A 24,071-nucleotide genomic window follows, 5' to 3' on the forward strand; every position below is an offset into this window, starting at 1 on the left:
AAACTATTTTGGGTTATGAACCAAAATGCAAATGTTTCTCGACATCTCTGGGGTGTGTTTACAAGTTGCACATCCTGCCATTTCCTTGGTGTGTTCAAAACGAGATATGGGTGATGCTGAAAAATAACAGATGTATATGGCGATTCTCTGGCTGTTAATTTGTGTGGTGTGCGGCTATAAATACGTGCAACACACTGACCACAGAGAGAAAAAAAATCTGCTGTGCACTGCTACAGTAAATAGTCTAGTGCTTCTCTTCTTGTTTCAAAAGTATCAGAGTCATTAATGTACTACCAGAAGTAGTCACAGTAAACATACTGTACTGTATTCCGAACATCAAACAAAACATATGCCAAGACAGAAGTATGCATTTATATTAAGACATTAATATTCAGGTTTCAAGCACAAAGGTCCAAAAAATCTATTCGTACCTCTATTGTCCAGAGGCCATCCTTTCGTTTGAACACTCTGTAGGTGTAAACCCATCCATCACACCTGAAGATTTACACACAGTCATAATGTTATTCGCAGCACAGTATTTAAATTTGGAACCACCCTGTTTGAGTTTCCAAACTCAGTCCTGGAGGGCTGGTGTCCAGCAGAATTTAGCTCCAACTTGCTTCAACACACCTGCCTGGAAGTTTCAAGTAGACATTGATTGGCTGATTCAGGTGTGTTTAATTAGAGTTGAAGCTAAACTCTGCAGGACAGTGGACCCCTGTTTGGACACCCCTGACTAAAGTAAACTATTTGAGATACCTGTTTTATCTTTTTTATTTTTTTAAGATTAGTTCTGTAATGACACCTGGTATTAAATTTATAAGTGCAGATCATTAAAACAATCTTTAAAAAATTTCACATTTTACAAAAACACTGTAGAACTACGGATTATGCATAATTCTGACTGGTCACTCTGCTCATCCCGGTGATGAATCCGGCACTACTTTCATATCACAACAACACAAATCTACTTAACTACAACTACTCTTGTTTCATACAAATGCACATTACTCCATCTTGAGTCTCAGTTATTGTATTAAAAAAGTAACCTCATAGTGTCTGAGTATCGGTTTTACTGTATTTTTGTACTAGAGTTCCTCTTATTGTTAGGTCTATTGTTTTTAGGCATTATACATCATGTAAGATTATATAATTAAAAAACTCAGTTCAGTATCTTATGTCCATATTTGTTTATTTGATGAGTAGCTGTGTAATAAAGGTAATATAGGCGCATTGGTTTATCTGCTCGAGCTGGAGGCGTGGGCTGATCTCGAGGCACACGACACTGATATACACAGAGCCTGAAGATACAGTGAATAATGCAGTCGCCTTCGCCACGTGATCCGTAACATCTCTGTGAAATCTTGTGAGAACTATTTAAATTCGGCGCAGAATTCTAAAGCTACAGATATAATAAAAACACCACTGATGTGGAAACCATGAAAAACATTGTTCAATAAACACAAATCTCCAGCACTTCAAAGCTTTAAGTATTACCCAATTTGAAAATTATTTTTAATTTGACGATTTTTGTTCATCCTTCATATGTTTCACCCATAAATAAAGCTAAACGTTACATAATGTAGGAAAGCAAACAATTATTTAAAAATAAAAAATATATATTACATGGCCACTATAGACGGCTGCAGAGAAGTAGTAGGCCATTTCCACTACCTAATATAGCCTATATATTTTTTGTATTCATTAAATTATATTTAGAAATTATGAATGACAGTAATAAGAGTACATTTTATCAGATGTAGATCAATATATTTATTACATCTGTAAGTCGTCTGCTAAAGATCTGGGAAACATCTGCAGCTACTCTGATAAACGCCTCAGAAGCAGTTTTGCATGCTTTCTAATAAATGTCTATTTGACATCTGACAGGAAACATCTTAGAGATGTACTGTAGATGAACAAGCACTCTGAAAAATACATCTTGCATATGTAAATGCAGACATCAGATGTGAGATTAGGGTGAGTGCTTTACTGTCAGGTGCTGGTGCCACCTTCTGTAGAACTTAAAGGCACTAGAGCTGGCGTCCTCAAACGTTAGTCTGGAGACCTACAGTGGTTCTCCAAGTCATGATAGTGTTAGAAGAGTGTTGTCTGTGGTATATGTAAATTTTGAAAAAAGCCACAGCAAAATCAGTTATTTTAGGACGCAAAAATCTGAAAAACAGTTCCGCGAAACCCTGGAGGGACTCCTTAATGTGAACAAATGTGCTAAAATTGTCAGTCAGTTGCGTTGTATTATTTGTATTTATCATTGTTTTTGCCCTCTTTGCCTAAATCAGACCAGACAGTAACACATTTATGGTCACAATAACCCAGCAGATGTGCACCACGGCACTATGTTACAGATTATACACCAGTCCAGAGAACACAGATGCAGTAATGTTACTCACAGCACACACACGCAGTAAGACCCCGCTGTGCTCGCGCTGTCTCTGATCAGATAGCTGCCGTCTCTGCCCGCTTTACTCAGGATCTCTTCTGCTTGCCTCTTGCTGATGTGCCCGTGATACTCTGCCAGCTCCTCCATTCTGTCTCACTGCCTCTCACGCACACACACAGAGAGACAGACACCACAAACACCAGAGGTGATCGACCTAGCTGTGAAGGAAGTCAAGAAAAGCTTTGAGTGACTGTCACTGATCTAGGATCAGCTTCAGATATCTTTTGAACGTTATGCTATTCGTATAGTAAATAAATATTAGTGTAAACAGAATATGCTACTTTAAATGTCGGCATTATTACATATTTTATCAGTTCGAGAGAGATTTCATTAAAGAGCCGTTTTATGGTAGGCTACTCCTACCTCCTGACACTTTATAAGGATTTCTCTACACATAGATTAAATAGTTTGTCTGCTTTAAGATCTTCATAACCGCATTATTCATTACGGATGCATGAAAACACACTTCCTATTCCCAGAAACGTTAATACTTTAGTTTTATTCTCACATTTTAAAATCATATTCCAACATTCGAACTCTCGAATTGGATAATGGTTATGGTATAATTTTGCCATGAAGTGAAGTCTGACTAGACTAAGTATTTTATACGCATTTATCCAGTGCACTTACCATTACGAGTGTGAGATGCTGCACTAGACCACTGTGTCCACGCGGGGGCGCTGCAGTCCCGTTATAATGATGCGATCGAGCCTTGTAGCCTCATTTTAGAATTAAATTAGCGTTTAAGACACGCTATATGATTAAGTACAGTTGACATGCATTGTAAAGCTATAGAATGAATAGTAATATTATTGCCTGTTTCAGTTCAAGGCGTAGCTAGAAGTAGACAAAATAAAACCCATAACAGTCATGAACATTACATTTATTCATTTAGCTGACGCTTTGGATAAAAGCGACTTACAACTGCTATATATACATGTCAGAGGTCACATGCCTCTGGAGCAACTAGGGGTTAAGTGTCTTGCTCAGGGAGACATTGGTGTCTCACAGTGGATTCAGACCCGGGTCTCGGGACAAAAGGCAACACCACTATGCCAACACCACCAACATAATTTAAATTCAACAATGATCAGCCATTAGGAGGATGTAGTGCATTTGCTGTTCTATTATCTTGATCTCAATAATGTTTATTTAAACAGTTACTGTATTTTGCCTACAAATAAATAAATAAATAAAGATCCTTTGACCTCAAATACCCCAACCCTCTTTTTTTTTCTTTTATTTCTTGCATATGCAAGTTTAAATAATTCCGTGTGCCAAGTTTTAAGCGTTCTGATGCACTTTGGATCGCTTTGGATAAAAGGAGTCTACTAAATACATAAATGTAAATTCACTTTATTGGTCTCACACTTAAACCTTAGCCTAGCCACACTGAAAACTCTGTGGGGAGTCAGTATGGCACAGAGAGGACTACCTCAAAATTATGACAAGAGTCTGTACTCTGTTATTTGCAAGGCAAAGACTTTACTCATAAATATGAATTATATGTTACATGACGTTTGACCAGTATTGCCGAATTGTTGATTGAAAGGAATATGTTGCTAATCAGCTGGCAACTAAAGAGATTCTACTATTATAAGGCCATAGTCATTTATGAATATTTATAAATAAATGAGAATTTAATCTGCTTTATTTTGGTTTGTGGAAGTAAATATTAGGTAAAGTGTAAATTCATTGTAATCTTCTTCATAATAATAAGCCTTATTTAAAGAATACTTAATATGAGGGGAAAAAAGATCTGAAATATTAACTGTAGCTCTGATGAGTTTAGGAGAAGACATTTAGCATCAACCTGAAATTTCATTACTTTTTTTAGTTATGAAAAGGGATTCGATTTGTCTCTGTCGAAGCACTGAGGATGAGGGTTGAGTCTTAAGTTCATTTTGGTCTCTCTCAACTCCTGCTCAGCTCTTTCCAGCCGTCTGACTTTTTCGAAGTAAGCCTTAATCAACATATCCTGAAGCTCCTGATTAGTGTTCACGTTCATCTCTGAAGAAAAAAAATTATGTTTACAGTCATGTATTAATATTCAGTTGTTCCTGTATCTGCCAGAATCATCTGTTCTTGGGTATAACCTTTCATGAACATTTTTTCTAATTGCACTCACCAGCCATTAGAGCAGATTTATCCATTTTGTTTGTCTCCTCTTCGATCCATATTTTGTCTATCTGTAAGGTGAAGAGTTATACAAACTAGATTTGAAAACGAATTTCTTCATTTCATTTTTATTTTTGTTCTTTTATGAGACTAAGACATAATATGAACTTAATTTTTTATAATATTTTTTTTATTTAACAAATTAAAATGTATAATGTTAATTCTATTGTTTTATTAATGTCACGTTTAAGCCACATATATTCTTGACATATCTGGTGATAACTATATCAGACAGCATTCATTAATATATATTCCAGTCAAACCACATTTGAAGGAGCAGTGTGGTCATTTTAAATGAATTAACATCGAGGCTTTCTTACCTCAAACAGCATTAGCTGAATAGTTTGGCCTTGAAATGTTGGTGACTGACTCACAGGTTGGACTTCAGTTTTTATCCTCACTAAGAAGATGATAACTCAAGCGTGAATAGGTTTGTGTAAAATCTGTTTTTAGATACCTCACCCAACTACACTAAGTCATTTAGTATTGGGCTTCTTTAAGCGGCACTGCTAGAAAACATTAAAAATGGATCCTATGATCCAGTGGTTTCAGTTTACTTCATTCTGACCAATTTTTTTTAATTCGTACTCTGGTTTGACAGTATGGACTCACCTCCTATTGTAATCTGTTTTGTTGTGTCTCTACAGATGACCTGACAATAGTAATCACCAACATCTGAGACACTGAAACTTTTGAGATGCAAGGACACATTTCCTCTCCCCAATTCATAAGTGTCAAGATTTGCTCTGTCTTTGTAGCTCCTCCCCTTAAAAACATGTCCATTCTTGTAGATGCAAACGCAGTCTGTCTCCTTAAACCATTTGATATGCATGGCAATGGCACAGACTTCAGGAGACAAGTGACAAGGAACAATGATTTCAGACCCCACAGAAATCTTTGCTTCTTGAGCTGTTTGAGGAATAGCCAGCTGAAAATTATCTGAGGAAAAGATAGAAATATGCATTACACAAGACTTTTTCTTTCAAAAACAAAACATGAGTAAAACTAATAAAGTGAAAATTACTTAAGAAAAAGTACCAATGTTTGGGACGCTCATGCCGTAACTCTAATTTAGATGAAAAACAGAGTTTTCACCAAAAAAACAAGAAATTTTACAACATTGTTAGTTTGTAGCAATGAAACATTGTGGATTGAATATTGATGAATAATTAATTAATTTATACTTCATTTATTAATGAGTGAATGCTGTGATGAAAACTTATAACAATAGTGTGAATGATTGTATGGACATACCGCTTTATCTGAATCACTGAGCTGTGACGTGTGCCTTGGTAATTCTATGATGCAGGGAAAAAACATGAAAAAAGAAGACAAAAAATACACCACACAGACTATGGAGTTGCATTTCATGTACATTTTATGGAGGTACAAATTGTAATTATGCCAGGGCGGACATTTACAAGTGTGAAAATTTTAAGTTTAACTTACCATTTGCTGCCGGTCTTCTCTTTTTAGCATAAGATGTAAACGATACAAAGAAAGAGTTTTATTATTTCACACTGTCTGGCCTGAATCCACAACTATATTTATAACAAAATATTCAGTAACAATACAGGTGTTCAGAGCTTACAAAATTAAAGGGTTAGTTCACCCAAAAATGCAAATTAGTCCATAAATTACTCACCCTTAAGTCATCTTACAGTAGGTGTATATGACTTTCTTCTTTCAGATGAATCCAGTCTTTGATCCTTTCAAGCTGTTTATTGGCACTCAGCAGGTGTTGCATGCATCAGTCCAAAAGTAAAATAAAAAGTGCTCATCCATAAACTGTGTCACATGGCTTCGGGGGGGGGGGGTTGGGGGGGTGAAAAAAGGCCTCCTGTAGTAAATCGATGCATTTTTGTAAGAAAAATATCCATACTTAAAATGTAATAATCACTTTAATCTAGCTTGCACCAACAGTTATGCACAGAAGCTGTTCCAGGAGCATGACGAATGAGGTCAGTGTTGTGAGTCTCTGGTGAGTCTCTTGAAGACCAATGCTTTTTAACAGGAATGTTCCTGTGGCTCAGTGGTAGAGCGTTGCATAAGAAGTGTAAAAGGTCAAGGGTTCAATTCTCAGAAAACGCACATACTGGTATAAAAAAAAAAAATATATATATATATATATATATATATATATATATATATATATATATATATATATATATATATATATATGCAATATGAATGCATTGTAAGTCGCTTTAGATAAAAACGTCTACTAAATGTAGGTGCAAAGTTTCCTTACTTTAGCGAAGGAAAACCAGTCTCCTCTTGGCTTATACAAAATCCTCCGACATTCTTCTTTACAAATCCTCATTTTGTACTTGTAATTAGTGACCATTGTTTTATATCGATCTTTCTGCTGCGTTTCCACTTGTGCACTTCTGAGTGGCGCATGCTCAACACTAACCTCATATGTCATCCTCCCGGAGCTACTTCCGTGTACAACAGTGAGCGCAAGCTACATTAAAGTGATTATTAAGTTTTGAATGTGGATATTTATCTTACAAAAAATGCATAGATTCACTATAGCAGGCCTTTGTTCACTCCAAGTAGTTTTTTTTATTTTTATGGATGAGCGCTTTTATTTAACTTTATTTAACCCGCTGAGTGCCATTAAACAGCTTGAAAAACCAAAGACAAATATTTTTAAATAATTCGGACTGTATTTGTTTGAAAGAAGAAAGTCATATACACCTAGGATGACTTGAGGGTGAGTAATTTATGGGCTAATCTTCCTTTAGTTGTGAACTACCCTTTAAGTCATAATAATCATAATAATATGTTATAGCAATTTCGTATTTTAAAGAGAACGAGATATCTAAAGAAATATCAGAAGAGAGCTGATTAGTGCAGTTTGTCTTTTGATTCTTTCAAAACCGAATTCACAAAGTCTAGTTTAACATTACTGAAATCAAAAGATAATTTACTACTAATATTGTGAAGGTAGAGGTTATATTCTCTTACCTCATGTAGCATTGACATTACTTGACTTGATGAAACATTTCGATCTTGGTATATTGGTGATTGATTCACAGTTTGGACACCAGGATTTATCCTCACTAAGGAGAACAGGTGTTACTCATTACCTTTTGCAGATGTATTCTTTGATACTTAACCTTATGGACCTTTGATGATTTCCAAAGTGCTTTTGCTATTAAAAATCTTAAATATTTCTGATGATTACTGGTTGTGTTTTTCAGAGAATCATACTATTCGTGTAGAATAGCGTTTCAAATGAATGTTCTAGTGAGAGGTTTTAAAAGTATACGAGTATGAATATGAGGTGTGGTAAGTTGTTATTATATACACTGTAACAAAGTAAACCTGTCTTACTTTAAGACCTATTGTTACCAAAGAGTTATTTTGGGTCCAGGCAACATTTTTTTCTTTGCAAATGATACAAAGGAGCTGCAAGCTCAGCTAAATGCGGAATTAACTTATGGTACCATCGAATCAGGCCCAAGAACCTCTGTAATGAAGAAAGAGCACAAGGAATGGGATAGGTGGTAATAGCAGCTGTCTTTTCTGGGTCCACCTCTACCCCTTTTCCTGAAACCACATGGCCTAAGAATCGTAGCCCAGTCTTGAGAAAATGGCTTTTTTTTTTAATTCAGGGTTAAGTTTGCATTATGGAGTCTACAAAAGAATGTTTCAAGATCTCGCAGATGTGCTGTTTAGATGGTGAGTACACATTGATATCATCAATGTACACAAAACATATACTGCCTCTCAACTCTCCCAATACTCTCTCCATAAGCCTCTGGAAAGTAGCTCCTGCATTTTTAAGGCCGAAAGGTATAGTACAAAAATTATATAGGCCAAAGGTGGTAATAAATGCAGTCTTGTCCCGGCTACAGTTCTCCATTTCCACTTGTCAATATCCCAATTTCAAATCCAGAGTGCTAAAATATTGGGCTCCATGCATAGATTCTAGAATATCATGAATAAGAGGCATATGATATGCATCTTGAGGTGTTTTGGCATTTAAACGCCTATAGTCAACACAAAATTGTAGGCTTTGATCTGGTTTAGGCACAAGCACAACTGGAGAAGCCCAAGAAGATTGTGAAGGCTCAATAACTCCATATTGGAGCATCCTTTCAATCTCTTCTCGCATGACTTCCTTCTTTAGAGGTGAGACTCCATAAGCTCTGCACCTTGCTGGAATAATATCTGTGGTTATGATCTGATGAGTGGCCACATTGGTTTTCCCCAACTTATCAGAACAGAGATATGGCCATGCCTGCAAAAGCTGTTGTATCCCCTCAGGATATTTATGCAGCCCATCATCCTTGATTGATGACACCAACCCAGTTAGGGGCTCAATCACTTCTGAATCAAGGGGTAAAGCCATATACACATTAGCTACCTTTTCCCTCTGCTGGCTCCACAATTGCCTTCCTAGTGGCTGGTGTAGAAAGAGAAACACTGCCATTCGTCCATTCACACCTAGTTTGTAACTATGTTCCCCCACCTGAAACCGTACTCCAGTTTGACTTAAGAAATCTTTCTACCATTGATCCAACTTTAACTAACTGCTCCACAGTATGCACAGCACCTCTTAAACTTCCCACAAGAAAAGGGTTACAGTTATTCAGAATTCTTTGAACCACATCTTCTTCCTGAAGGTCAGCTTTCCACTTCAAGCACAATGCCCTATAGACATAGGCAAAATCTCGAATGCATTGATCTGGACCCTGGATCATATCTTTAAGCTGTTCCTCCACCTCAATGAGGTAATCCGTGGGAAGGAATGCCCCCCAAAAAAACCAACTGAAAACGGGCCTTGGGAGTGCTGGTTTTCATAATGCGAGCAACTACCTTTTCCCACTGCTCATCCTGCCTTCGAAGACACTCTATAACTCCTCGTTCAAGTTTAACCAAAGAACTTTGCATAAAATTTTCAATGTCTTCAAAACGTTGATTCATTGCATCTCTGCAAACAGCTTCACAGTTCAATGCACTCTCATTAGATGTGCGTAGATTTTCTTTCAAGGTATTGATTTCAGCGCATAATGCCTGGACTGACTGAGCTAGACTCAATGTTTCAGAAGTCCTTCTTCCAATATCACTCACTACAGGAGTCACAACTGGTGGAGCATCATCCTCATTGTCTTCAGCTTGACTGTCAATATAAACTCCACTTAATAAGGAGCTTATCTCCACTACCGATGGAGATCATGGGTGTCGGTACGTGTCTCTAAATGGAGCAGGCTCCACAGGAAGGGACTCTGCTACACCCACATTTATCTACTGAAAGTACTTCACCCTCTGGATTAAAAGGATCAGTTTCCATTATGAATATGAAAACAATATGCCCTTAATGAAATAATACAGCTGAAAATCAATTAACATTTCACAAGATTTCCCCGTACTGGCTGGCCACCATCTGTAACAAATTAAACCTGTCTTATTGTTGAGTCTATTGTAGTGGTCTATTGTTGAGTTATTTTTTGGGGGGTAATCTTGGTATAAACAGTTTAATCACAATCAATTCAATAAAGGATGTGCAAACCATAAGACTCTTAATGATCAAAGCATGTATTACTTAACATGTATTCTTCCAGAAACATTGTTCAACCTTACAGCCCGATAAACACTACAATGTGGTACATAATTGATCTGAACCCAAAAAGGCATATCAGTCCAAGAATCTTATAAAGGCGCAAATATCCAAATACCATCTAGTCCACAACAAAGAAATAGTCCAAAAATATATTATAATCCGCACAAAAAGGAAAGAGTAAAAGAGGACAAAAAACTGGTCCAGTCTCATCCACGTTCTCTTCTTAAGGATCTCTAGATCCCACCTGCAAGGCTCCAGGAAAAGGGAAAAATAATCCACAAATGATCCCCTTCCGAGAAAACATCCTTGTTCTTTGAGATTTAGGCCTCAATTCCTCAATCCACGTACTCCTACAAACACTGACGCGATATTTGTTAAAGCTATGGCGCTGGCCCCCGTCAGAGCAAGCCGTTTTCCAGCACCTTTGTTTGTCAGCCTCTCCAAGCTTTCTTTAGACCCATCAGTATACAGTACAAGGTGTTCTTTAAACTGCTCAAAATAATTTTGAACAACAAGCCATTCTGGGGTACCGCTACTTTCCTTTTTTAATGCCAGTTGTAAGCTCCCCCCCCCACTCCATGTGCCATCACCCCTTAAAAAAATAAAATAAAAAAAATAATGGCCACCCCTTTTCTTCCTTCACCCGGGCCTTTTAGAATAAAAGTCCCTCATATTCCAACTCAATATATCACCTTCCCCCATCCACAAAACAAATAATATAGACACATGTAATTAACCTTAACAAAACAAAACAATTATCACTGCATTATTAGAAATGTTTGAATTGATTTAAACATCTGAAATTGACATTATTTCTTTATTTTGTGGCGGCGTCACAACACTACTAACCTCTAACTGTTACCTTCTCTCGTCTGTCTTTACTGCTGACCTGACAATGGTAATTTCCGATATCTGACGGCCTGAAGTTTTTCAGTCGTAAGGACACATTTCCTTTTCTAAGCTTGTGAGTGAACAGACTCACTCTGTCCTTGAACAAAACCCCTTCGGTCACCTGCCTGTCCTTATACAGGCAAACACAAGCTGAATCAGTAGACCAGCTGATCTCCAGGTCAACCGCACTGATTTCAGGAGACAAGTAACACGGAATGATCAAATCAGACCCCAAAGAAACCTCTGGTTCTTCTGATGTACTGGGAACTAAAAGCTGAAAATTCTCTGTGAGGAAAAGAGAGAAAGATTGACTCATTCTTATTGTACATTGACACCAAAGAAATATATGAATATATAAAAGAATTTTAAACTTACCGTCTCTCAAGTCTTCCTTCTTGGAATTCCAAATTGAGATGAAAGCAAATACCCAAATATTTTTTTGTCATTTCTAAGTTTAATATTTAAAGTCTTTATTAAATTATAAAACTTTTATTTATTTCTTTATTTATTTATTCATTAACTAGTCACATATACTATTAATGTGTACACATACCTCTTGCTGGCTCTTGTTTGATTCATTTTTATATGAAGCTTGGCTAAAAACTACACAGCAAATAAAGAAAGAGAAAAAAGAGTGCTATTTCAAAAATAAAGTTCATGCATTAAACATAATATGAGAGACGTGTGCAAAATAAAACAATCTAAATCTCCAAACCGTATGTCTATATGCATATAAAGGGAGAACATTGTAATCTATGACAACAAGTAATAAAAATTTATAATAATGCTCTTTTAAAGTAGACACAGTATTACCAACATTATTTCTATTTATAGAGAACTTATTTTGTATCTTACAAAGTAATTTTTAAAACGCCATATGACAAAAATAATTTTGACACTTTCTAAATAACAATGCACAAATGATTTCAAGGTAGCTTACTTCTGCTTTTGGTGCCAGTTCTGTTATCCTAATTTAGATCAGAACAAATTAAGTTTTATTAACTGATGTAGCCTACTCTCAAAACACACACAATATGCATAAATAATGCTGTAGTTTATTAAAGTGCACACATACCCCAGGCAGCCTGTTGTGTTGAAGGTTTTGATGTGATGGCACAACCTGTGGTGTTAATTCTATGAACAGAAAAATATACAATAAAAAAAAAGTTTAAAAACAAATATTATTTTAAATGCTAGTTTTTATATATGCAATGTAAACATTAAAAATTACAATGAGTAAATGATTTCCAAAACATACCGTTTCTTCCTTCCTTGTAATCCTAAATGAGATCAAATCAAGTAAGATTTTTTTTTTTTAAGATAATATCCTGTAACAGTTGTTTACACTAAATGCACATAGATGCTAAGCATCTAAAGACAATTAATATGCTATTGGTAAAGGGGAAACATACAGGGGAAAAAAATAATGTGATGCACTAGGAGCACCATGCCTGTCATGATTCTGCCTTCATGTCCTGACTTTTCTCTAGTCTTGAGGCAGGATCATGACAGACCCGTGTTTTGTGTCTTGTGCCTTGTCTTTGGACCATGTGCTTGTGTTGTCTCGTTCCCTTGCCCGCCCCCCTTGTTATCCTAGTTGTCGTGATTGCCTTACCTGTGCCACCTGTTGTGTCTTGATTAGTTCTCCTATTTAGATCCCCTAGTGTGCTGTGTCTTTTGTCGGTTCATTGTGATTGTTCCTCATTGTGATATGTGTTTCTACATGTTCCTGTGATATAGTGTTACTCGGTGTGGCTCTTGGAAGAAGACGTTGTGAGACCTGTTATTGTTTATTTGTAGTTAGTGTTCTTGTGTTTTGAGTCTTTGTTTATCGTGTCTACCCAGTCTTGTTAAGTTATTTAGTATCTGCCCTATTCATTGTTTTCCCCCTCGTGGGTTTTGTTTTCCCCTTTTTGTTGAGAATAAAACCTGTGTTTGTGCATTCCTGTCTGCAAGTGAGTTCCTCCTCACCCTCCACATGACAATGCCACACACCAGACACATGTTTTAGGTTCAAGGAAACAATCCAAAATCAATCCCCATACAGGTACAATGTCAAGAATGAATAAACAAGAAACTCTTGATGTGTTGATGAGTTTTGCAGCAAGGGCAATGGTTATTATCTCTCTGTATGTAGCATATAGCCTACTATTGAAAATTTAGACCTTTTCTTTTTCACATTTTTCAATGTCACTTTTCAATCACACTCTTCTAACCTAAGATGAAGTCATTATGTTCATTAACAATGTGAGACAAATATAATGTAATTTAATGTAAAATTATATAAGTGGTATGGCAGGATTATAAACAGCACTGCTTTTCTTGTACAGTGTGCGACCTTATTTAAAATTCTTCTTCTGAATCTTGCAACTGACTAATATTTCCTTAATATTTAACAATAATATGCATTAATGATGTGCTGCAATGCATCTATTGGTGACATACAGTATGAACTGGCCAAACGAAAGGCCTTATTTCCTTTCTCCAGTGGTTGTAATTTATCTAAACTTTGTAATATATATATATATATATATATATATATATATATATATATATATATATATATATATATATACTGTACATGCATCTCAAATGCTATGGCTACTGAATCAGGTAACACAATGTATCTTCCAGACAGTTTTGTCCCTTTTGATCATAGAGGTTTCTGCCTCTACATTGTCATGTATATTTTATGCTATATAGTATGTTATTAAAAAAAATGGTGTCATCTTACCACTGTAAAGAAGTGCTGGTCCTTAGAAATGGCAGAGACTGCATATGCCATCAAATAAGATTGTTAATTAGATGCTATTCACTGAAGTTCATTAAATGTATTTTTTAATATAGGTATCTTTGGAAATGCACACAACCATATTCCTAATCCTGGGTGCAGTTATTAATTACTCACCTTCTTCGGCCACATTTACTGTTATCTGCTGTGTTTCATTTCTACTGGAGACTCGGCACATGTAAACTCCCAGTTCTGACTCTCTGAAGTCTGACACTCTTAAGGACACATTCCCTTTCTTCAGGTCATTAATGAACAGACTCGCTCTGCCCTCATAGTCAACACCCGCTGTCATCTCTCTGTTCTTATAGGTGCAAATACAAGACCTCTCACTAAACCAAGTAATCTCCATGTCAGCGGCACTGAGTGCAGGAGACAAGTGACATGACACAGTGAGAGTAGATCGCGAATTAATCTTTACTCTTTTACCACTTTCGGGAATAACAAGCTGAAAGTCATCTGTGAGGGAAAAGAGACACGGAGAGATTAAAAATATCAGCTGTGATGTATTTTTCTTAAACACGCACACATACACTGTAGGAATGACCTACAATTATAACAACATAAGATGTTTTAAACTTTCACAATTCACACAGTCCACATTTGATTAACAGCTGAACAAAACAATGAAGGAAGCAGATGTGAATTATTTGAGGAGTACTTACAGCCACTTCTCGCTGCCATTCTTCTGAGAGAAACTAAAAGAAAACACATCCAGTGAGAGAGAAGAATGATGTCAGTCTCACACAACTGGCTTATCTACACTGAAAATATTTATGCAAGCCAAAACAAGATCCTTTCATTTATGGATGATTACAATCTTTTGTATATTTTGTGTTCCTGACATACAGTCTTGTTCAAAATAATAGCAGTACAATGTGACTAACCAGAATAATCAAGGTTTTTAGTATATTTTTTATTGCTATGTGGCAAACAAGTTACCAGTAGGTTCAGTAGATTGTCAGAAAACAAACAAGAGCCAGCATTCATGATATGCACGCTCTTAAGGCTGTGCAATTGGGCAATTAGTTGAAAGGGGTGTGTTCAAAAAAATAGCAGTGTCTACCTTTGACTGTACAAACTCAAAACTATTTTGTACAAACATTTTTTTTTTCTGGGATTTAGCAATCCTGTGAATCACTAAACTAATATTTAGTTGTATGACCACAGTTTTTTAAAACTGCTTGACATCTGTGTGGCATGGAGTCAACCAACTTGTGGCACCTCTCAGCTGTTATTCCACTCCATGATTCTTTAACAACATTCCACAATTCATTCACATTTCTTGGTTTTGCTTCAGAAACAGCATTTTTGATATCACCCCACAAGTTCTCAATTGGATTAAGGTCTGGAGATTGGGCTGGCCACTCCATAACATTAATTTTGTTGGTTTGGAACCAAGACTTTGCTCGTTTACTAGTGTGTTTTGGGTCATTGTCTTGTTGAAACAACCATTTCAAGGGCATGTCCTCTTCAGCATAGGGCAACATGACCTCTTCAAGTATTTTAACATATGCAAACTGATCCATGATCCCTGGTATGCGATAAATAGGCCCAACACCATAGTAGGAGAAACATGCCCATATCATGATGCTTGCACCTCCATGCTTCACTGTGTACTGTGGCTTGAATTCAGAGTTTGGGGGTCGTCTCACAAACTGCCTGTGGCCCTTGGACCCAAAAAGAACAATTTTACTCTCATCAGTCCACAAAATGTTCCTCCATTTCTCTTTAGGCCAGTTGATGTGTTCTTTGGCAAATTGTTACCTCTTCTGCACATGCCTTTTTTTTAACAGAGGGACTTTGCGGGGGATTCTTGAAAATAGATTAGCTTCACACAGACGTCTTCTAACTGTCACAGTACTTACAGGTAACTCCAGACTGTCTTTGATCATCCTGGAGGTGATCATTGGCTGAGCCTTTGCCATTCTGGTTATTCTTCTATCCATTTTGATGGTTGTTTTCCGTTTTCTTCCACGTCTCTCTGGTTTTGCTCTCCATTTTAAGGCATTGGAGATCATTTTAGCTGAACAGCCTATCATTTTTTGCACCTCTTTATAGGTTTTCCCCTCTCTAATCAACTTTTTAATCAAAGTACGCTGTTCTTCTGAACAATGTCTTGAACGACCCATTTTCCTCAGCTTTCAAATGCATGTTCAACAAGTGTTGGCTTCATCCTTAAATAGGGGCCACCTGATTCACACCTGTTTCTTCACAAAATTGATGACCTCAGTGATTGAATGCCACACTGCTATTTTTTTGAACACACCCCTTTCAACTAATTCAACTAATTGCCCAATTGCACAGCCTTAAGAGCGTGCATATCATGAATGCTGGGTCTTGTTTGTTTTCTGAGAATCTACTGAACCTACTGGTAACTTGTTTGCCACGTAGCAATAAAAAATATACGAAAAACCTTGATTATTCTGGTTAGTCACATTGTACTGCTATTATTTTGAACAAGACTGTATAGTTCTCACTCCTTTAAAGGAACGCCCACCTGGAGGGCAAAATGAAGCTTTTATTTTTACACAGTTTGAATTAAGTAGTAATGTAATGTAGTAAAACACAAATATGAAAAGGTGCAATTAAGTAAACACCTAATTGATTCTGTATATTTCTTTACAGGCAAGCAGATGAAGCCAGAATATAAACGCAATGTGCAAAGTTTCCCATTAAATGGTCATCCTTAGAAAACCATAAAACACTAAACCATTAAAGGGATAGTTCACCCTAAAATTCTAATTTGATGTTTGATTGTCAGCACAGTTTGGACATTGAGATGGTTAAAAAAAAATATATATATATATATATATGTATACTTCTCAGTTTCTTGCACAAACTGACTGTTTCTTGTCTTTACACATCAATGTATCATCATGAGCCGCAGGGTTTAATTTGATTTTGTTTGTGTATGCTTTTTTGACTCTCAGCTTGGCTATCAACTTGCTACTCCGCGATCGCTGCCTGCACCCTGTCATCATCGCTCTCTTTAACAGTTGAAGTTAAAAATCTTTTCTGTGTTCTACTAAGAAACAAAGTCACCTTCATCTTGGATGCCCTTGGGGTAAGCAGATAAACATAAAATTTTCATTTTTGGTGAACTATCCATTTAAGACATTCTTAACATAGTGGCTGTGTTAAAGCTGCTGGCACCTGGGTAAAAACACTCTTTGCATGAACAGGTAAAACTGGTTCTCTCCACAGTGGAGTGCATTATTTTGATTCTTAGTTGGGCTGTGTATTTTATAGTAGGCCTATCTAGCACTTCATTTAACTAAGAACTTAGCTTTTACTTAAAAATTCTTCTGTTGGATTGGATTTTTAGCATGGAACATCAAACCAACATTCTGCAATATGCACCAATAAACACCTCCCATGATACAAAAAGGGTACATGGAGACAAATTTACCAATGTTTTTTGTTTGCCAGAGTCACCTTATAAAACCATTTTTATTTAGAGAATCCTGTAAAAGATTCCACTTGCTGCAATGTAAGGAGATCAAATAATAATAATGTAAAGTGTATACTGTGCAGTGTTTTATTATTAATGTAATGCAGTGGTTCCCAACCTTTTTCAAATCGCGGCCCACACAACCAAACGCATATGTTTGCGCGGCCCACTTCAAAAAAATTAACTGACCCCGCTATTGTTGGGTTAATAACTTAGTACTCAGAAGCTAGATTTTAAACTGTATTTATTGAATAAACTAGGGCTGTGCGATATGGACAAAAAAAAAAAAAAAACTATCGCGATTTTTTTTATCAATTTTGCAATTGTGACACACACCGATATGCTTTTACAGTCATAAATGCATTCAGGATTAATTTGAAACATATTTCCAAAAGAAAACCAATCAGAGCTTTATCAAAAAGTTGTAACATCTCTAGAACAGACATAAGTCAAAATTATCACTATAGTGAAGATGTAAAAAAAATGTATAGACTTGTGGCAAAAAAAAAAAAAATCCTGTATACAGGGACTTTTTTTTCTTTTTTGCCATGCATTGTTCATAGAGCTCATTAATTGTAGCGGTGCCTCAGGTGTTTGCAGTGTGTATACAGTACAGTATGTGTATGTGGTCAGCAGTGAGAGCGCATCTGTCACAAAACCAGTCGTGCTTGCTCAGATACACGCTGCTTTGCGATGAGAGAGTGTGCACACTTAAAACGTGTCTCCTCTCACTTAAACTGCATCCTGTTCACTAACAAATTCACACCACTGTAAAAACTAAATGTGCCTCAGGTATCCTTTTGAGTACTACAGGAACCTTAAAATGTATTTTAAGTGCCTCAAAGCTCTTTTTCTCATAATATGGTTCCTGGAGGAACCATTATAGTCTTTGCAGTTCGTGTAGGAACTCATGGGATCTTCGAAGCATTTTGTTCCCAGTTCTGAGGTTCTGGAGTCACCCTTTCAATACACGGAGACCTCAAGGTGCTTTCACATTTAAGAAAAGGGTTACTGTAAGCTCTGTTAACATTTAAATGGAAGATCTCACTTGTAAAAGCCAGCATCTGGAAGAACCCAGAGATTCAAGCTCTTTCCCTCAAAGAAACAACCGCTGCACAAGGTGAGTAAAGACTCCGAAATAAATACACAGATTTATTATTTGTATACTAATTCATACACTGACACATTAGACTGTATGTTTTTTATTTTTATTTAAAATGTTTGTTTTAACCATTAATTATATAGCCGCGATGCTTACGAGTCTAATGCACTTTGTGGGACGAAATGGTGACTACAAAGTACAAACACAAGGTCACAAACGATAATTAACGTTATTAGTTTGGTTTACGCATGATGTTTACTGTACGTTTATTCATTGTAACTCTTTTCTTTAACTTTTCTAAATTATTGTTGTTTTTTACGTTTGTTAAATAGTTACAGATCCATGTTGACGTACATGTAACGTTAGGCTATTAGCCTATTTTTCGAGTCATTTGCACATAACGTACATAAAACTGGTTTTGATCATTTTCTCTCCTCAGAAAATCCAGTATGACTTCTCTAAAAATCTCAAAGGGTTCACAGAGCAGCACTATGTAAGTATTTAATTATTTATTTGACATTGAAATAACTGAAATAGTGTTTCAGCTTGGCCTAATCCAAAATTATATATGACTGTATACACTGTTACACTGAACTGAATTAAACAATAAAAAACTACCCATATGTTTTTTTTTATTCGTCAGTTAATAAAGAAATGTGGCTCTGTAGTGGACACCTGTGAGGCAGTGGACAGACAGCTGCTGAAGTCTGATGCTGGCTGACAATAAACAGACCTCTCTGGACGTACCCCATCTTTTGCAGGTGTGTAAATAAGTGAACGTTTGCAGACACACACCAGAAACCCTTCTAAAACGTTCAGTTATTTATAGTTATTTATTTATAGTTTATATTTTCAGAGTTTATTATAAGAGAAATTATAACATTGCCCTTCCTGTAACATGATGACCCTGCTGTCCTGGACTGTATATGATGAGGTAAGTATGAGTTTGTACATGTGTGTATACATGTAGTGTACACACATATAGACACATTGTGCACTTAATTAGCCCACAACCATTAATCAATGCACTAATATGGCAAAAATAATTCCTGTGGTGTTCCCCATTTTTAAGATAATTTAAAAATTACCTGTGCTAAATGAATAAATGTAATATTTTTTTATTTAATTTGATGTATATCACTATTTTTTTCAATGAACAGCCTACACAGAATCTCAGAACAGCAGTGGCAATAACAGGAGACCCATTTGATGAGAGCAGCACTGCAGACTTTCCTGATGGTGAGGAGCTTCTTGTTGATGAACCTGCCGACATGAGTTCACCTTACTATGAGTAACTGTGTTCTGTTCAACATTATATAGAAAAGCAATTAAAAGTAGACTAAAGCACACTGTTTTTCTGCTGTATCTGTTGGCCATTCAGGAGGAGATCATGGACCATTTTCACAAGACTGATGATGTGTTTCAGCTGTGTTTTCATCGTAAATCCTCACAATGTTTGTAAATTGTGATTTAAAAAAAAAAAGATGTGCATTTGTAACACTATACTTTGTATTATATCACATTCATATCAAATTACAAAAAAAAATAGTTAATGCTAATGCAAGGGTGTTTCTAATCCAAGAGTCTTTGGGAGGGATGCTAAATTTGACATTGTTCTCTCTTCTGACTGCTGTTATCAGTCTCTGTCAGATTTTTTCCTTTGATTGAAAGTTGTGAAAATGCTATTGTAGAGTTTTTCATTTTGCTATTCGAGTAAATAAGAATGCAAAAATATATTTTTGATACTGTCCCATTCACTGCTCTCGAAGTTAACCCAACTATAACAACTTATCCTGCTGAGAAACTGGTTTTCTTTTAATCGCACAGCCCTAGAATGGACTGGAAATGAACAGAAAATAATTGGCGGCCCACCTGCAGTACCACCGCAGCCCACCTTGAAAACCACTGATGTAATGTATAATACACAAACCTTTTAAAAAAAAAGGCAAAGTCAGTCTTCTGACAGAGGATCTGGAAAAATTTAAATGTTCTTACAGTTGAGGGACTTCAGAAAGCCAGATTTGGGAAATTATCTTTGTCAGGTAACAAGTTGAAACAGAACAGATGATATAAGAGTGTAGGATATAAATATTTTATAACTTTATTTTGTATTGAAACATCTTTGTTCTCCTTTTTAAAAATCTCATAAGGAGTAATAATTTCAGTGACACAGTTGTACAGAAGCCCCCCAAAAAACATGATTTTATTTCTCCCCTTTTTTCTCGTGATCTTAACTTTTCTGAGGAGAGAGAAAAAGAATGAGCTGCTGATAAAAAAAATTCACTCATTACGGTTGCAGCAGTACATAGCTTTTGTTACTTTCAGGTCAAAAGAAAACTATAGGCATACAATAAAAAAAAAAAAAAGTTTACAATTGATCTAAAAAATATAAATATTTCTTATAGCTGTAAATTATTCATTGTGCTTTGTATATCAGTTTATAGCCGATGTGTGTTTCTGTTGTAGCCTGATGCTTAAATCTGACTTGCTGAAGGAAAAAAAAGACATTGTTGACCAATAAAATAAATATTGCAAATATTTTTGGAGAAATATGATAATTTTGAGTTTCAACATTTCTTAAAATATTAAAGAAAGTGCTTACGATGTGCTGAATAATGAAAGTCTATACTAAGCTTCTTATTTCTGAATTGAACTTTTTTTGTATTTGAACTTCGCACAGTTATTGAACAAATCTTATTCAAAACTGTACTGACCGAAGCTGAATAATGAATAAATATGACTTGACATTCACACATACCTTGTCCTGATTCTTCCCTGCAGCATTGTAATATACAGAGTGGATGGATAACTCTTACAGAAAAAAAACTGTTAGCTTTACAAATAAGATCCAAGCATCACATAGATTAATACAGGTGTAGAGTATGACAGAAAAAAAATTATCTGCCTAAAAAATTGCCATACTGCAAAACTGAACCGTCAGATTCTAAATTTCATAGCGCAACGTGACCAGACATAAGCGTTAGCTTCAGAAGGTTCTTGAAAGTTTCCAAACTCTCTCCCATCATAATCCTATTTAGTGTTCATAAAACAAGAAAACCGGGATTCATCCGTGAAGAGAACACCTCTCCAAAGTTCCAGACACCATCGAATGTGAGCATTTGCCCACTCAAGTCGGTTCCGATGACGAACTGCAGTTCGGTCGAGACCCTAATGAAAATGACAAGCATGCAGCTTTCCTGAGACAGTTTGTGCAGAAATTTGTTGGTTATGCAAACCGATTGTTGTAGCAGCTGTCCGGGTGGCTGATCTCAGACAATCTTGGAGGTGAAGATGCTGGATGTGGAGGTCCTGGGCTGGTGTGGTTACACATGGTCTGGGGTTGTGAGGCTGATTGGATGTACAGCCAAATTCCATGAAGCACTTTTGGAGACTGCTTATGGTAGAGAAATTAACATTCAATTCACAGGCAACAGCTCTGGTGGACATTCCTGCAGTCATCATGCCAACTGCAAGCTCCCTCAAAACTTGCAACATCTGTGGCATTGTGATCTGTGATAAAACTGCATGTTTTAGTAATAGAGTCTCGTTTTATTGTGGCAAGCCTAAGGCACACCTGTGCAATAATCATGCTGCCTAATCAGCATCTTGATATACCACACCTGTGAGGTGGATGGATTATCTTGGCAAAGGAAAAGTACTCACTAACAAACATTTGATAAAAATAGGCCTTTTGTGTACATGGAAAAAGTCTTAGATCTCAAAATTCTCTAAATTCACCTCTTAAAAAATGGGGGCAAAAACAAGTGTTGCATTTATAATTTTGTTCAGTGTAGTTTAGGAGAGAAATTGACAAATGTCTTTTGTTTGCAAGACGTACATAAAAAAAGAATAAAAAAAAAACACACTAATTGTAAATCTAGTTGAAAATATTATGACTCTTGTCCCTATTTTCCCTGACAGGTGAATTTCAACAAGCTGAAAAACTAGAAATGAATAGGGCTCTGACTTCATTGTGCCATGTAACCTATCACCTGAAATCAGTGCTGTTGACATGGAGATCAGGTGGTTTAAAGAGAGAGACTATGTGTGTCTCTGTAAGAACAAACAGAGTATCATTATCATTTCATTTCCTCTTGTATTATTTCAGCATAGTCATTTTTAACAAACTGTGGTATGGTAACATCTAAATTTTAGACTGAATACTCATGAGATGTTGTTTGGTCTGTTAGATCAAATAGCGAATAAAAAACATGTAAATATGTATAAAGACAGACTGTGAAATTACTTAAGAAAAATTATGTAACCTGTCTGATTTGGTCATGTTTATTGTTCTATGTCAACAGATAACTGGCAACACTAAGATGAATTACCTTTAGTTAATGCATACATTATACAATGTGTTATACATTTGTTACTATATTTATTAATCTTTGTAAATATTAGTTAATAGAAAATACAACTGTTCATATTACTTTTAGGTCCATGAAATAATATAAACATATACAACTTTTCATTTTAATGACCTATTAGTAAACAATGAAACTGACATTTAACTAAAATTAGTAAATATTTAAGACCTTTTTCATTGTTATGTTATGTTAACAAATGTTAACTAATTTACTTTAACATTAATAAATGATACTTTGTTTTAACGTGTTACAGGGTGGCTTTTGGAACAGAGACGCATGAAAAGGAGCAATAGTTGGAGCAGCTGTAGCAGCAGTACAAGCAGAAGCATTAGCAGGAGCAAAAGTAGGAGTAGTGGTACTAGCAGGAGCAGCAGCGGCAGGAGCAGTGGTAGCAGCAGCAGGATCAGTAGGAGTGGTAGCAGGAGCAGTGGTAGTAGCAGCAGGAGCAGGATCAGTGGTAGCAGCAGCAGGAACAGGATTAGTGGTAGCAGCAGCAGGAGCAGTGGTAGCAGGAGGAGGAGCAGTAGCAGCAGCCACAGGAGCAGGAGCACTGGTGAAAGCAGCAGGAGGAGGAGTAGTGGTAGCAGCAGGAAGAGCAGCAACAGCAGTGGTAGCAGTAGCAGAAGTAGGAGCAGTAGCAGCAGTGGGAGCAGAAGGAGCAGCAGTAGGAGCAGCAGCAGAAGTAGGAGCAGTAGGAGCAGCAGCAGGAGCAGCAGCAGCAGTAGGAGCAGCAGCAGCAGCAGGAGCAGTAGGAGCAGCAGCAGCAGCAGGAGCAGTAGCAACAGTAGGAGCAGCAGCAGCAGTAGGAGCAGTAGCAGCAGTAGGAGCAGCAGCAGCCGTAGGAGCAGTAGCAACAGTAGGAGCAGCAGCGGCAGTAGGAGCAGTAGCAGTAGCAGCAGTAGGAGCAGCAGCAGCAGAAGGAGCAGCAGCAGCAGTAGGAGCAGCAGCAGCAGTAGGAGCAGCAGCAGCCGTAGGAGCAGTAGCAGCAGTAGAAGCAGCAGCAGCAGTAGGAGCAGTAGCAGCAGTAGGAGCAGCAGCAGCCGTAGGAGCAGTAGCAGCAGAAGGAGCAGCAGTAGGAGCAGTAGCAGCAGGAGCAGCAGAAGCATTGATCTAAATTACATGCATCAAACAAAACGCCTTCATAAATACCCTCTAAAATATGATGGAACCACACAAATTTAAATTATATAAATTAATTGTTTTAATTACAAGTTTGTTTCTCACAATTTAGAAAAGGAGAAAACATATTTCA

At 36.6% G+C, this 24,071-nt stretch overlaps 1 protein-coding gene and 1 long non-coding RNA gene across 3 annotated transcripts; one reads left to right on the plus strand and one right to left on the minus strand.

Moving 5' to 3' along the window:
* Window positions 1–3,752: 3,752 nt before the first annotated feature.
* Window positions 3,753–14,643, minus strand: LOC113048868 (butyrophilin-like protein 2). 2 transcript variants are annotated; one of them, XM_026210781.1, is made up of 17 exons: window positions 14,559–14,643; window positions 14,014–14,352; window positions 13,840–13,877; window positions 12,364–12,385; window positions 12,181–12,239; window positions 12,046–12,073; window positions 11,659–11,708; window positions 11,481–11,499; window positions 11,064–11,390; window positions 7,613–7,707; window positions 6,089–6,107; window positions 5,894–5,937; window positions 5,678–5,705; window positions 5,252–5,578; window positions 4,960–5,039; window positions 4,590–4,650; window positions 3,753–4,471 (listed from the first exon to the last, which is right to left on the minus strand). In XM_026210781.1, the coding sequence occupies exons 1-17, from the start codon at window positions 14,605–14,607 to the stop codon at window positions 4,299–4,301; spliced, it is 1,758 nt and encodes a 585-aa protein (XP_026066566.1). In that variant the 5' UTR covers window positions 14,608–14,643; the 3' UTR covers window positions 3,753–4,298. The 2 variants fall into 2 exon arrangements, with proteins under 2 accessions (XP_026066566.1, XP_026066567.1); XM_026210782.1 differs by lacking the exon at window positions 11,064–11,390.
* A 3,790-nt stretch (window positions 14,644–18,433) lies between these two features.
* LOC113049984 (uncharacterized) lies at window positions 18,434–20,716 on the plus strand. Its single transcript, XR_003276682.1, has 5 exons — window positions 18,434–18,467; window positions 18,889–18,942; window positions 19,093–19,210; window positions 19,610–19,688; window positions 19,831–20,716. It is a non-coding gene; the product is annotated as an uncharacterized LOC113049984 (long non-coding RNA).
* The last annotated feature ends 3,355 nt before the right edge of the window (window positions 20,717–24,071 follow it).

This window comes from Carassius auratus, chromosome 30 (assembly GCF_003368295.1).
Source record: "Carassius auratus strain Wakin chromosome 30, ASM336829v1, whole genome shotgun sequence".
In the NCBI taxonomy this organism is placed as follows: Eukaryota; Metazoa; Chordata; class Actinopteri; order Cypriniformes; family Cyprinidae; genus Carassius; species Carassius auratus.

Excerpts from the sequence above, each read along its gene's own strand:
- LOC113048868 (XM_026210781.1), bottom strand. The coding sequence starts at position 14,607 with ATGTGTTTTCTTTTAGTTTCTCTCAGAAGAATGGCAGCGAGAAGTGGC. Across the intron at positions 14,353-14,558 it reads AATGGCAGCGAGAAGTGGCT|ATGACTTTCAGCTTGTTATT; the intron begins GTAAGTACTCCT and ends TTTCCCTCACAG. Across the intron at positions 12,074-12,180 it reads AACACAACAGGCTGCCTGGG|GATAACAGAACTGGCACCAA; the intron begins GTATGTGTGCAC and ends GATCTAAATTAG.